General features: G+C 45.7%; 3 protein-coding genes across 3 annotated transcripts in view; all 3 read left to right on the top strand.

Moving 5' to 3' along the window:
• The first annotated feature begins 105 nt into the window (after positions 1-105).
• LOC132258395 (E3 ubiquitin-protein ligase RNF181) lies at positions 106-5,312 on the top strand. The gene is made up of 3 exons (XM_059755720.1): positions 106-229; positions 4,685-4,997; positions 5,067-5,312. Exons 2-3 carry the CDS (start codon positions 4,686-4,688, stop codon positions 5,199-5,201), a joined length of 447 nt encoding a protein of 148 aa, XP_059611703.1. The 5' UTR covers positions 106-229; position 4,685; the 3' UTR covers positions 5,202-5,312.
• Positions 382-4,675, top strand: LOC132258385 (STE20/SPS1-related proline-alanine-rich protein kinase). The gene has a single exon (XM_059755698.1). The coding sequence runs from the start codon at positions 491-493 to the stop codon at positions 2,054-2,056; it is 1,566 nt and encodes a 521-aa protein (XP_059611681.1). The 5' UTR covers positions 382-490; the 3' UTR covers positions 2,057-4,675.
• A 27-nt stretch (positions 5,313-5,339) lies between the features above and the next one.
• Positions 5,340-12,031, top strand: part of LOC132258378 (uncharacterized) — a 45,416-nt gene continuing 38,724 nt past the window's right edge. Inside the window, exons 1-5 of the mRNA XM_059755687.1 lie at positions 5,340-5,463; positions 5,571-5,709; positions 5,781-5,910; positions 5,988-6,232; positions 6,309-6,547. Of these exons, the coding sequence (XP_059611670.1) occupies positions 5,577-5,709; positions 5,781-5,910; positions 5,988-6,232; positions 6,309-6,547 (747 nt within the window). The 5' untranslated portion in view covers positions 5,340-5,463; positions 5,571-5,576. The remainder of the gene's footprint in view (positions 5,464-5,570; positions 5,710-5,780; positions 5,911-5,987; positions 6,233-6,308; positions 6,548-12,031) is intronic.

A 12,031-nucleotide genomic window follows, 5' to 3' on the forward strand; every position in this document is an offset into this window, starting at 1 on the left:
AGCGGATTTTGAGTATTTTGCGTGAAATTATCGTGGGTTGGGGAAATCCCCATTCCAACGGCCGCAGCGTTCAAATCGAGTCGTCGCCCAACAACGCCTACCCGACTGACAGCATTGCTGTGAATCCATTGGGGCCGTGTTTGTGTACATTGCTTTGCAATCGGAGTGAATTTCACGTAAATTGCCCTCCAAGTGTCGCGATAAGCAGCGTGGGTGATATCATAGGCAGGTAATTGTGTCACTGTGGAGATTGTGGTGTCTGGAAAGTGGGTGTCCGGAGGTGAGCGCGAGTGAGGTTATGTCGCATGAAAATTAAAACGTCAGATGAGTTGTGGAGTGTGTGCAATTGAGAAGATCCCAATTTTTATCGCTGTTATATCACACGAGTGGTGGAGAAATCGCACGCGAGAAAGTAGCTCTGGTGGCGTGACCCGAGAGAGAGTTGTCGCAGTTCACGGGTAGAGTGTGTGTTGAGAGTGAAAAGTGCGAAATGTCCACAGGAGGGGCTCCCAACCCGTCCGCCTCGTCGGCCCAGCTGGCGGCGCCCCCGCTGCCCACTGTGCAGTCCTCGGCATCCCTGAATGCGTCCACTGGGGCCACTGTGGGCTGGCCGAACAGCAAGGATGACTACGAGTTGAAGGAGGTGATCGGAGTGGGGGCCACGGCCGTCGTGCACGGCGCCTTCTGCGTGCCCCGAAACGAGAAGTGCGCTATCAAGCGCATCAACCTGGAGAAGTGGAACACGTCGATGGATGAGCTGCTGAAGGAGATTCAGGCCATGTCGAGCTGCAATCACGAGAACGTCGTCACGTACCACACGTCCTTCGTGGTGCGCGAGGAGTTGTGGCTGGTGCTGCGGCTGCTGGAGGGCGGCAGCTTGCTGGACATCATCAAGCACAAGATGAAGACGACCAACTGTCGCCACGGCGTCTTCGACGAGGCCACCATCGCCACGGTCCTGAAGGAGGTGCTCAAGGGCCTGGAGTACTTCCACAGCAACGGCCAAATCCACCGCGACATCAAGGCCGGCAATATCCTCATGGGCGACGACGGGACGGTGCAGATCGCGGACTTTGGGGTGAGCGCCTGGCTGGCCACGGGCAGAGATATGTCGCGCCAGAAAGTGCGCCACACTTTCGTGGGCACGCCCTGCTGGATGGCGCCCGAGGTCATGGAGCAAGATCACGGGTACGACTTCAAGGCGGACATCTGGTCGTTCGGCATCACAGCCATTGAAATGGCCACGGGCACGGCGCCGTATCACAAGTACCCGCCCATGAAGGTGCTGATGCTGACGCTGCAGAACGATCCGCCCACGCTGGACACGGGCGCTGACGAGAAGGATCAGTACAAGGCGTACGGTAAGACCTTCCGGAAGATGATCGTGGAGTGCCTGCAGAAGGAGCCGTCGAAACGGCCCACGGCCAGTGAGCTGCTCAAGCATCCGTTCTTCAAGAAGGCCAAGGACCGCAAGTACCTGACCCAGACCCTACTCGCGAATGGGCCGAGCATGGAGACGCGGGTGATTAAGGCGGCCAAGCGGCAGCCCGGCACGTCGGGTCGTCTCCATCGGACTCTGACGGGTGAGTGGGTGTGGTCCAGCGAGGAGGAGGACAACGGTGGATCGAGTAGCAAGCAGTTCAGCGACTCGGAGGACGAGGATCGGCCCATGAATCGTCTGGAGCTGGTGGACTCCTCTGACAGCGAGCACGAGGAGGTGTCCGAGACGTCGCAGCGCACCGAGCCGCCACTGGACGACTTGCCGCCCGTGAACTTGGTGCTGCGGATGCGCAATCCCAATCGCGAGCTGAACGACATCCGCTTCGAGTTCGCGGTGGGAAAGGATTCGGCTGAGGGCATCGCGACGGAGCTGGTGGGCGCTGGCCTGGTGGATAGCAGGGATATTGTGGTGATGGCGGCGAATCTGCAGAAGCTGATCGACAGTCGTCAGCAGACGAATAGTGTCACCTTCCTCCTCAACTCGGGCTATGGGTCTAGTGAGGTGCCCGACGAGAAGTCCCTGATCGGCTATGCCCAGATTTCCGTCACGGACTAATAAGTATATAGAAATAAAATAATATTCAACATAGTTGACGAATTGCGTGTGCCTCTTTTCACGGATGGGCCCCGAAACACTGGAAAAAATAGAGTCTATGTCTCCCAAAATAAGTAATAAAAAAAAACCAATTGTGTATTTATAATCCCGACTGAGCTTTTGGCCATTTGACTCATGTTCGGCTTCAAGTTCAACGGAAACCGTGTAGGAGAAATCAGAGCGAATGCTGAGGGAAAATCCAAAGTGTATTTTTGTACTGCACAGTGTAGAGAGTAAGAGATAGAGAGGAGAGCAAAAAAAGAGTGAGCGATAGAGCTGAGGAAAAAGCAAGGTTGAGAAGAGAGGCAGAGGCAAAAAGAAGTTGATTAGTAGTTATTCTTAACCTGGAATAAGATGATGTAGTGAATGGAGAGGACAAGAGACGCATGTTAAATCGATTGCAGAGTGGATTTGCAATGCAATGTACTTGAGGCACGTCTCGTGGAGCATCTAAATACACACCATCTGTGTCTATTTGCACAGAGTGAGAGCGAGGTGGCAAAGATAAGTGAGAAATACGCGAATGTGACGTCGGCTTAATATTTAAATTGTATATTATAGAATGAGTGCAATGTCATATAAGAGCCGTTTATTTATAGAAAATTTATATTGAAACAGAGAGGTTTTTAGTCCCATATAATCGTAGTGAGCGCAAGAAAAATATATCAAAATATTAAATACACTTTCAAGTATATGATATTCTCGCTTCAATCTCTTTATCACTGGGCAAATTTGTTGGACAGTCATTTTACAAATATTGAGGAAGTGGTGAGAAAAAGTCCTGAAGAGAGAGAGAGAGAGAGAGATTAACTGTCTTAGATTCGTGCTGAATCGCATTCCAAAACAATTTACAATTCTGTAAAGATTCTCTGCAGTGTTTTTTTTCTTGAAATTTCTCCCAAATAAAAATGTGTTTTTGCAGATTTTATATTTTTTTTCGACATTAAGTAAGGAAAAAGAGAGTCAGAATTATCAAAGTGTGGCGTAGAATCAGCAGAAGAATACAAAAAAAAGAAGAAATGATTTGTAAGAGTGTGGCGAGACAGTAAATCAACAGGGATGAAAATTTGCCAAAATGTTTATCGAAATGAGAATGAATTTTGCGATAAATTATATTATTTTTGCAAACGCGCCCAAGAATGAGATTCTGTCGAGGCGGGTTTTCAAGCATTGAAATGATTGCCAATTAACATAAATATTTAATTACAATTTTCACATGAAAGTTTAGGAGGCGCAAGAAAGATTTGTCTCTTCACTCACAGAACGTGATGAATGGCCTTATTGGAACTCAACACGAATGTTATTTTAATTTACTTGCAGACAGCATTAAAAAAATGAGTTTTTTTGTCTCTGCTCTTTGACGATATATTCCACCTTTTTGCCTTGGTAGACGATTCAGCAATTTTCTGTGAGCTGGAAGTTGACGAGGGAAAAAGTGTGTGTGTGTGTGTGTGAAGTGAAGGAGAAAAATTGTTATGTTTATTAAGATGTGTTTGATATTATTTTGCAAAATCAATTTTTGAGATGAGAGAAGAAAGAACGGCGATGTTCTTGTATTTATTTGCCTAGCAAATTTATGGTCTTGTGAGCACATGCTTGGGTGTGGAAGTCGTTGTGGGGGGACATAAAATCGACCCCATTGTAATTAATATTCATCGATTTTGCCGTCAACATGACTTCTTTGGTGGCGGCGGAGTTGGAAAAAAAAGAATGCGTCGCCCATCAAATGAATTGTGGCCAATCGAAGTCATTTGATCAATTTATTCTGGAGGCGCGCGCGTTTGGCAGAGAAATTTCTCTGCTCGCGGCGCTCTAAAGTCAATTTGGGTGTAAATATTGTCCAGAAAGTTCTACACAAATTCCCATATCAAGCATGCGGGCTATCAGTTGACCTTGTGCGCCATCCCAAATTCTTCTAATCAGCACCGCATTTTCTCTAAATGGCTGAAACTTGGGGACTTTCCCGCGAGAGGCTAATTGAATTGAAGCGCATTTACAGACAAGCAAATATTCACTCGAAATGTGGCTCGAGGCGAAAAAGGGCACGTGAGGTGATAATAAGTTCGAATTACCTGAATTTTTCGCGCTCGTGCGCTCAGTGAGAGCAAAAAATGTCTTGAGCAATTATTTGTGAGACGAGAGTTGAGTGGATTTTCTAGATAATCGATTAAGTTGATTTGCTATTCAATTATCTTCTCTCTGAAGCGCTCTTACGTCAATTTCGCTGTACACGCGAGAATGTGTGAGAAAAAATGAAGCAGATTTAATGGTGGGATTTTTCATCTTAAATCCAGAACCTTTTCAACTCGGCTGACTACAATATTCTGACTCGCTCTCAGGCCTCGAGGTGGGATCAAAGAGTGAGAAACTCATTCATCAATTAATAATGCAATTAAATAGTTGCGATCACACGACTTCCTCGGCTGTCAAGCCCATGAATCAGTCACAAGACCATCAATTGCGCGGCTGGCGATAAGAAGAGAAGCCTGGCGCTCCAGGCGGAACGGAAGCATCACGAATGTTAGGCATAGTTTGATGAGCAAATAAAATGTGAAGAGAAAGCCTTGAGTCTGTTCCTCTTCCTTGCAGCATGGCGGACTACTTTGAGGAGATGGGCTGGGAGCCGGTGGCGCTGGATCAGACACAGCGCCATCAGACGATGCTGATGGTGCGTGCGTTGCTGGATCACGGCTTTTTCCCCGATGAGATGCTGCAGGGTGGGAGACTGGCGCCTCCGGCATCCAAGGAGGTGGTCAGAAATCTGCAGGAGAGAATGCCCACGCCGGAGGACGAGAGCTGTGCCATCTGTCTGAAGCCCAATTCTGACCATCCGGACATTTTCAAGGTTCTGCCCTGCTCTCATGAATTCCACCAGGCCTGCATCTTGCCCTGGCTGAATCAGGTGAGAACAAACTGTAGTCTCCAACTTCCTGGAATAGGTACTAATGCGCTTTCTCCTGGACATTCCAAGACCAACTCCTGTCCGTTGTGTCGGTACGAGCTGAAAACCGACGATGCCGAGTATGAGGAGCGGAAAAAATTCCTACAGCGCCAGAAGGAGCGAGAGGAGGAGCTTGAGGGTCTTCACAATTCCATGTTCGGCTGATTAACTCATCTTTAGCAATTTTGAGGCAAAATATCCCCCCAAAACTCCAAGTTTCCGTTTGCTGTAAGTTTTAAATATGAAATAAACGCGTGTCGGTAATGCAGAGCATGGCCAATTTTCCCCATGGTTTTGTGCGCTGTGAGTTTCAGGCTCTCTCTATTATCGTGAAAAATCAGTGAATATTGAAGGTAAGAACTCATTTTCCGTGTGCAAGAGCGAGAGAAAGTATCAGTTCTGCGAATGCCATTGAAGGATTGGAGAGGTAAGAAGTTTTTCAAGAGATTTCCAAGAATTCATATGAGTGGGACATCTAACCCCACTTACAAGATGCAACGCCGCACTTTTCACACTCGTTCAGTGATTTCCCAGGAAGCGATGGAGAATTCCAATGACTCTATTGCCTCCGCGGCTATCCTTTCTGGCTCGGACAGCAACATTAAGGTGGCACGTATGCTGCCGAGGTGCCAAATTTGTCAGCAGACCTACAGCTTCCCCGGCAGCTCTGAGCGTAAGTGGGAGAGTTGCATTTTTTGTCAATTCTGCGGATTAACACGTCCGGACATGTATGATATTTCGCAGGATACAATCAGCGATTGCCAGTGTTGCTATTGTGTAACCACACAATTTGCGAGACATGTCTGTGTCAGGCAAAACCGAATCGCTTCATGAAGTGCCCAACTTGCGATGCAATCATTCCCCTAAACAAGAAGTATGTTAATAACTCTATCAATGCTCCGGAAATGCCCTTTCGGTTGGCCACAGTCAATCTCTCTCTCATTTCTGTAGGAAGACCAGCGATCAATTCGAGTGCAACTTCTACATTCTGGGACTGGTGAAGCATGTTACACAGTTTGGTGACAATGCGAACACCATTCACGCCCCTTCGGCGTCCAGTTCGCTCTGTGGTGAGTGCTCAAATCCCGTGGCAGATCGCAGATGCCTCCAATGCGACTCCCTGTACTGTCATGAGTGCTTCAAGAAGATTCACCACTTCTCCAAAGTGCTCAGATCCCATCAGACGCTCGAACTCGGTAATATTTTTCAGCCTACTCAATTCAGTCGACTCAAATTTCACTTACTAAGCATTCGTTTGAGGACTCTCTTCAGTCACCACCACTAAAGTGTTCCAGCACATTCCGGGGCCCTGCGATTGTGCGCCCGGGCAGCAAGTTAACTTCTACTGCGAGACCTGCAACAAGGCTATTTGCAGTGAATGCAAATGCCATTCCCACCTCCTTCACGATATCAAGCATCTCTACGAGAGGAACGTTAACACGCTGAAGGAAATCCCCGCGTACATTGCACTGCTGAATCAGCTTGAGCAGCTCAACGAATTGTCCATCAAGGTGAGTCAAAACACACTGTATTTTGATTATTTGTATGATATTTTATTGTGGCAAAATTCATGGTAGAAAAGAGATTTCAATATATTTGCCTTATAGACACTTTCTTGATGGGATGCAATGATGGGGGAGACTAAACATTAATAATACAATTCTCACATTATACAAAACGATGAACCACTTACACTTCTACATAGAACATTTTTTCAAACCTCACGCTTGCTTTTTTTCCAAAAACTCTGACTAGAATTGCAAGAATTTTCTTTTTTTTTTTCTTCTAATGCACCGCCGGCCTTGGAGGAAAAAAATGCATCTTCCTCTCCATTTCACGCAATTATCCATTAACTAAATCGTCTAATGATGTCTAAAGAGGGAAGGTAAGGCGAAAAAAAGAGCAATAAATTAGGTAATGAGAGACAGACGGTCTCTCGGGCGATTCTAAGCAACTAGGACGAGAGAGGTGGATTCTACTGATAGGCGTGCGAGGGATGCAGATGGCCAGAATTGCCGTCCGATTTGATTTCCACCACTTCGGCTCGCTCACTCTCCACGATGGTGCGCATCTTGTGGGGGGCGGGAATAATTGTGACTGTGGCTGGGGTGGGTTTTGCCGCTATCACTGTGCTGGTGTATGGAATTGGTTGGTGTGCCTCCTCATCCTCCGTCTCATTTTCCGATGTATCCACAGTTCCTGTGTCTGTGTCGGAATCCATTGAGTCCTCACCGCCCGTTATTGAATCGGCATCTGGTTCACTCTCGTGTTTTCCCTTTTGCTTCTGCTTTCGCATTTTATCCTCCATTTCTTGGAATTTAATAGCCAAGTATCTGCAAGAGGGAAACAATTCAATGCACATTTTTGCCTCAATGGCACAACACTTTCATTTGATTTCGACTAATTTGGCTAATTGTCAATTGGAGATTTCCGAAGAGATTTGTTGGAAAGATTCAGATGTTTAATTAGGTGGATAAACAATGTGTTTAGGAATGATTTATCCCCACATGGAATATGTTGAGTAATTTTTGCACCCGGAAAGTGTAATATTCGGGATTAACTCTATAAATTCCACTCAATCTGACATAATTGCAATTACACGTACTTATCAACAAGTGGCCCACTGTAGTCTTCGGGGAACTTGGGTGTAAATGGCAAAATGTACTTGTAGAGCCGCTCATTCAGCACATAGAGTTGAGCTGTTGTTGAACACTTGACATTGAACCACCAGTCACACGTGAGAGCGACCTATTTAGTGGGGCGCAACAAGAGAATAAAAAAAATCACTTATTAATTCATGGCTCTTATAAAGGCAATTTTCAGAACGTACTTGACTGAATATTGTTCCGTTGGGACAGAGGAAAGACGCTTGTCCACCGTTGAGGTCGCAATAGTGCCAGACTTGGCAATTGGTTTCCGGATCACCGAAGAAGCCCTTGTAGCGTTGCTCCTTGCAGCTGAAGCTTGTCTGGGGAATCTCCGAGAGATTGGGAAAGTCAATGCCCGGACGTCCTGAATTGGGTCCGACTGCAAGGGAAGATTGCAATTGCATTGGGAGTTTTTTTTTTGGCTTTTATGAGAATCTGCACTCACCCAATTCCTCATCCTCAGGCCGTGCCTCCTCACTGTAATCGTCCTCATATTCATCATCGTCTTCTGTTTGATGCTGTGCTGGTTCCACGGCCACATTCTGCTCCTGCTTGAGGTTGTTGAGGATTTTTATGAGTGTCCGAATGGAATTATCAATGTTCTCTGACGTGAGGGTCTGTGGCAATTGATTGCTGTCTTGCAGCTTCTTGAGCAACTCGCCCAGGGATTTGGACTGGAAGTCGCTCTTGGTGATCACGGGACGCTCTGTGGTGCGAATGGGGAGTCGCGGGGGGGCCGGCGAGCTGGGCATGTACTGCTCCTGGTGGTAGGAGTCGTAGATCTTGTGGGGCTCTGGGTACTTGTGGCGGATGAATGTGGGATGGTATGTGGTGAGGTGTGGCGGCTGCTGGAGTTGAGTGGTCTCGGTGAGATGCTGCCGCGGTGGTGTTTGAGTGCTCGATAAATCGTGACCTGATGGGGCTGATGGTGGCTCGTGTATGAGAGTGGCTTTGGTGCTTTTCAGCAATGTCTTTCCGCCAGCAGTCAAAATGTGGACAGCGGCGGGTGTGGGTGAGGTGGGTGGCCGGAGTGTTGTTGTGCTGACGCTCACGGGTATGAAGCCACCGTAGTTACCCTTGTGAGTGACAAGGTGCTGCTTGGGCTTCTGCGATATGTACAGCAGATTCTGCTTCACGATGGGCGACTCGGTGGGATAGGTGGAGGTTCGTGGCTCCTGAGAATATGGTCCATCTCTCGCCTCCAAATCATTGCCGTCATCGTAATTGATTGACGGTGTCGTGAGTGTGGGCGATGCAGTGGATTTTATCACGGTGTAGAGATTCTGATGTGGCGAGAGGAAAGTCACGTACTTCTGGCGCTCCTGCTCATCGGCTCCAGCATAGATTGGTCTGTGAAAGATTGATGAAGGGGCTTTTATTTCAACTCCACCACCCTTTTTTTATATATATGTCCTCGCGTGAGAAGCACACAAGCACATAAAAACACGTGTTTGCTCACCATCTCAACCTTACCTGAGTGTTGTTGAGGGGAATTGATTCAATTGTGGCTGCATAGTGAACGTTACAATTGGATCAGAGTTGAAGTTTTTCGTATTCTTTCCTTGTGGATTGCCAAGCATTGGCGTAAAGTAGCCAGGAAGTTTATTTGATGGGAGAAATGGTGTAATTTTGGTCTTCTGCTGCTGTGGTAGTGGAATAAATGGATGATTCTGCAATGGATCAAACAAGAGGGGGGTGAGATATAGAGAAAAAGAATGATTTCAAATTTTCAACTCCAATTGAATTTTGAGACAATTTTATTTGTGACACTTTTACCTCGGAATTGTGGTAGTTTTGGTGGGTCATGGTCATATATTGATGCGGTTGTTGGTGGTGTTTTGGCGTCGATGATGGATTTCGAATGTTGTAGAGCAGTGTTAATTGCGGCCGCTGCTCCTGGTAATTCTGATGATATTTCGGAGGATTACTGAACGGCATCGGTCGATGCGGTTGAGATGGTGCTGTACCACCCGTGGGACCCGTCGTGGCCAGCAATTGTCCCTGTGGCTGCTGCTTCACGATTGCCAGAATGTGTTTCATCTGCTGGAGTTTTGGCTGTTTTGAGAAACGGGATGATATAATTCATGAGGGGGTGGCAAAAGAGGGTTAATTGACAGCGAATGGATGGGATGTTACCACGGGCATCAGGGCGTACTGCTGTTGATTTTGTGGCTGATGGTACTCATTGTTGGTGGGTATGTAGAAGGTCATGTAGGGGATTAGGCGCTTCTGTCGCTCCGTCTGATTGGCAAAGAGCTCTGCATCACCCTCAGTCTCTCCAAAATGTGACACTGCGATGGCATTTGTGGCTAAAAATGACAATTTATTTTCAATTTTCTCTTTTCTATAGTCTATGACAAATTAGAAGTGTTTCTGAAATGTGAGTGTTTGCTTGATTGTCCATCGAATGAAGGGATTGACCTCGAGAAGATTATCAATTAGTGTTTTGCTCTTCATTGAAATGCCACGGAATATTTCCTTGTCGTATTTGTATGCCTTCTTACGCTGAGCTTCGAGCAATCTTCTGAGATTTTCATCCCGGAAGGGCATTGATCCCGTGAGCATGATGAAGAGAATCACTCCCAGGGACCAGGCGTCGGATTTCTTAGGATCGTACGGTGTATTGACAATGACCTCAGGAGCTGCGTAGGCGGCAGAGCCGCAGAAGGTCTTTGAGAGTGCATTTGTTGGCGCAATTGTGTAGCGTGCAAAGCCAAAGTCCGTGATCTTCACATTCATTGCGCGAGAAATTAAGATATTTTCACACTTGAGATCGCGATGGGCAATATCGATACTGTGCAGGTAGTCAATGGCCTCGAGCATCTGCAGGAACCAGCGGAGAGCATGAATCTCCGTCAAGTGATTGTTCTTCTTGATATAATCCAGCAAATCACCATTTTCGGCGTACTTCATGAAAATATAGATGCGACTGTCTTGTCTGAAGATCTTGACTGTCTCAATGATGTTGGCGTGCTGAATTTGAGACAGAATTTTGAGTTCACGCGTGAAAAAGTGATCCGCGTAAGATGTTGGTGTTGTCTTAAGATCAACGATTTTGCATGCGAGATCCATCACTTTATGGATTTGCTGGTGTTTCGCAAACATTTTGGCATGCACAACTGTCCCATATTCACCCTTCCCGATTGTCTTGCCCAGAAAATAGGTGTATCTTGGATTTGCCGATTGTGCTGATGATTTACTTGGTTCAGTATAAACGTCAATTTCACTTCGTGAAGCCATATTTCTTGCGATCAATCATCAAATGACACACAATCACCGTGAACGCCAACTGCAAATTTAGCGATCTTGAGAAATTGGGTGAAAATGGAAAGACAAGAGAATGCAGCGTGTGGAAAAGCTTACTTCACTTTCCGAAAGGAATTTTCGATGCTCTACTGAGATCAATGACTTAATATGGGTGTTTCAGTAGGTGATTGAAGAATTTTTATGATGGATTCAACAACACTATGATAAATGGATTGCATAAAAGGCTGCTGAAGTGTTGTGTGATATTGTGAAGACGTATATTTCTGGTAGTCATTTTACTCTGTCTCTCAAAACTATTAATCGAGATTTAGGTTTTCCACTCATTTTTTTGAAAGTCCAATTGCGAGACATCAGCATTTCAATGGGGAATGCCTTTTTTTCTTAGTCTTTTGGCAGGGTTTTTGAACTATTAGATAACTCAAATAAACCACGATCTCGATTGTATATTATTTAAGATAGGAATAGTGAAGGTTTTGTATCCAATTTTTCTGCCTTAATTCAGCAATTATTGTCGCCACAGTGAAAACTTTGAAATTTCTCACTTGGGCATTTGAATGGGTTTGGAAGGATGGTCGGCATAAAGTCATCTTGTGCAATAAAATTGAATTTTATTGTTGGGCAAAAATTCAACAAATGGATTGAAATTTTATTTCAATCCACACTTTCTGAAGGCGTTTTGTGGCGGATGGTCTTCATTGCTTACGGTGGGAAATGAAATAACTATTCACAACACTTTGCGGTTATTTTGAAAGGGAAAATATTCACACTACAAAAGTACATAAATATTAATGTATTTCTCTGTACTCTTAACTGCTGCGTTTGCTATTTGAGTGCAGTAGTATTTACAGCTCATTATCTCTTTCCCTCCATTTTGGCCAACAACAAAAAAGACATAATGTTATGTAAATGGAAATATTGACCCTGAATTTGACCATGCTAATGTGGACACTTTCCAAATAAACGGTGGAAAAAAGGCGAATTTTCAAGTATGGTAAAAAAAGAGTCCAAAGAAAAGAAACGGAAATTACCAATTCATGCGTTAAAATTGCCGGCAGTTGGATTAATAAAAATGAAAGTTTT

Source organism: Phlebotomus argentipes, unplaced genomic scaffold (assembly GCF_947086385.1).
Source record: "Phlebotomus argentipes unplaced genomic scaffold, Phlebotomus argentipes genome assembly scaffold_4, whole genome shotgun sequence".
In the NCBI taxonomy this organism is placed as follows: domain Eukaryota; kingdom Metazoa; phylum Arthropoda; class Insecta; order Diptera; family Psychodidae; genus Phlebotomus; species Phlebotomus argentipes.

What these genes read in the sequence shown, in the direction of transcription:
- LOC132258385 (XM_059755698.1), top strand. Translation starts at nt 491, where the DNA reads ATGTCCACAGGAGGGGCTCCCAACCCGTCCGCCTCGTCGGCCCAGCTG.
- LOC132258395 (XM_059755720.1), top strand. Translation starts at nt 4,686, where the DNA reads ATGGCGGACTACTTTGAGGAGATGGGCTGGGAGCCGGTGGCGCTGGAT. An exon ending in TCTTGCCCTGGCTGAATCAG is followed by an intron (nt 4,998 to 5,066) that starts GTGAGAACAAAC and finishes GGACATTCCAAG; the next exon opens with ACCAACTCCTGTCCGTTGTG.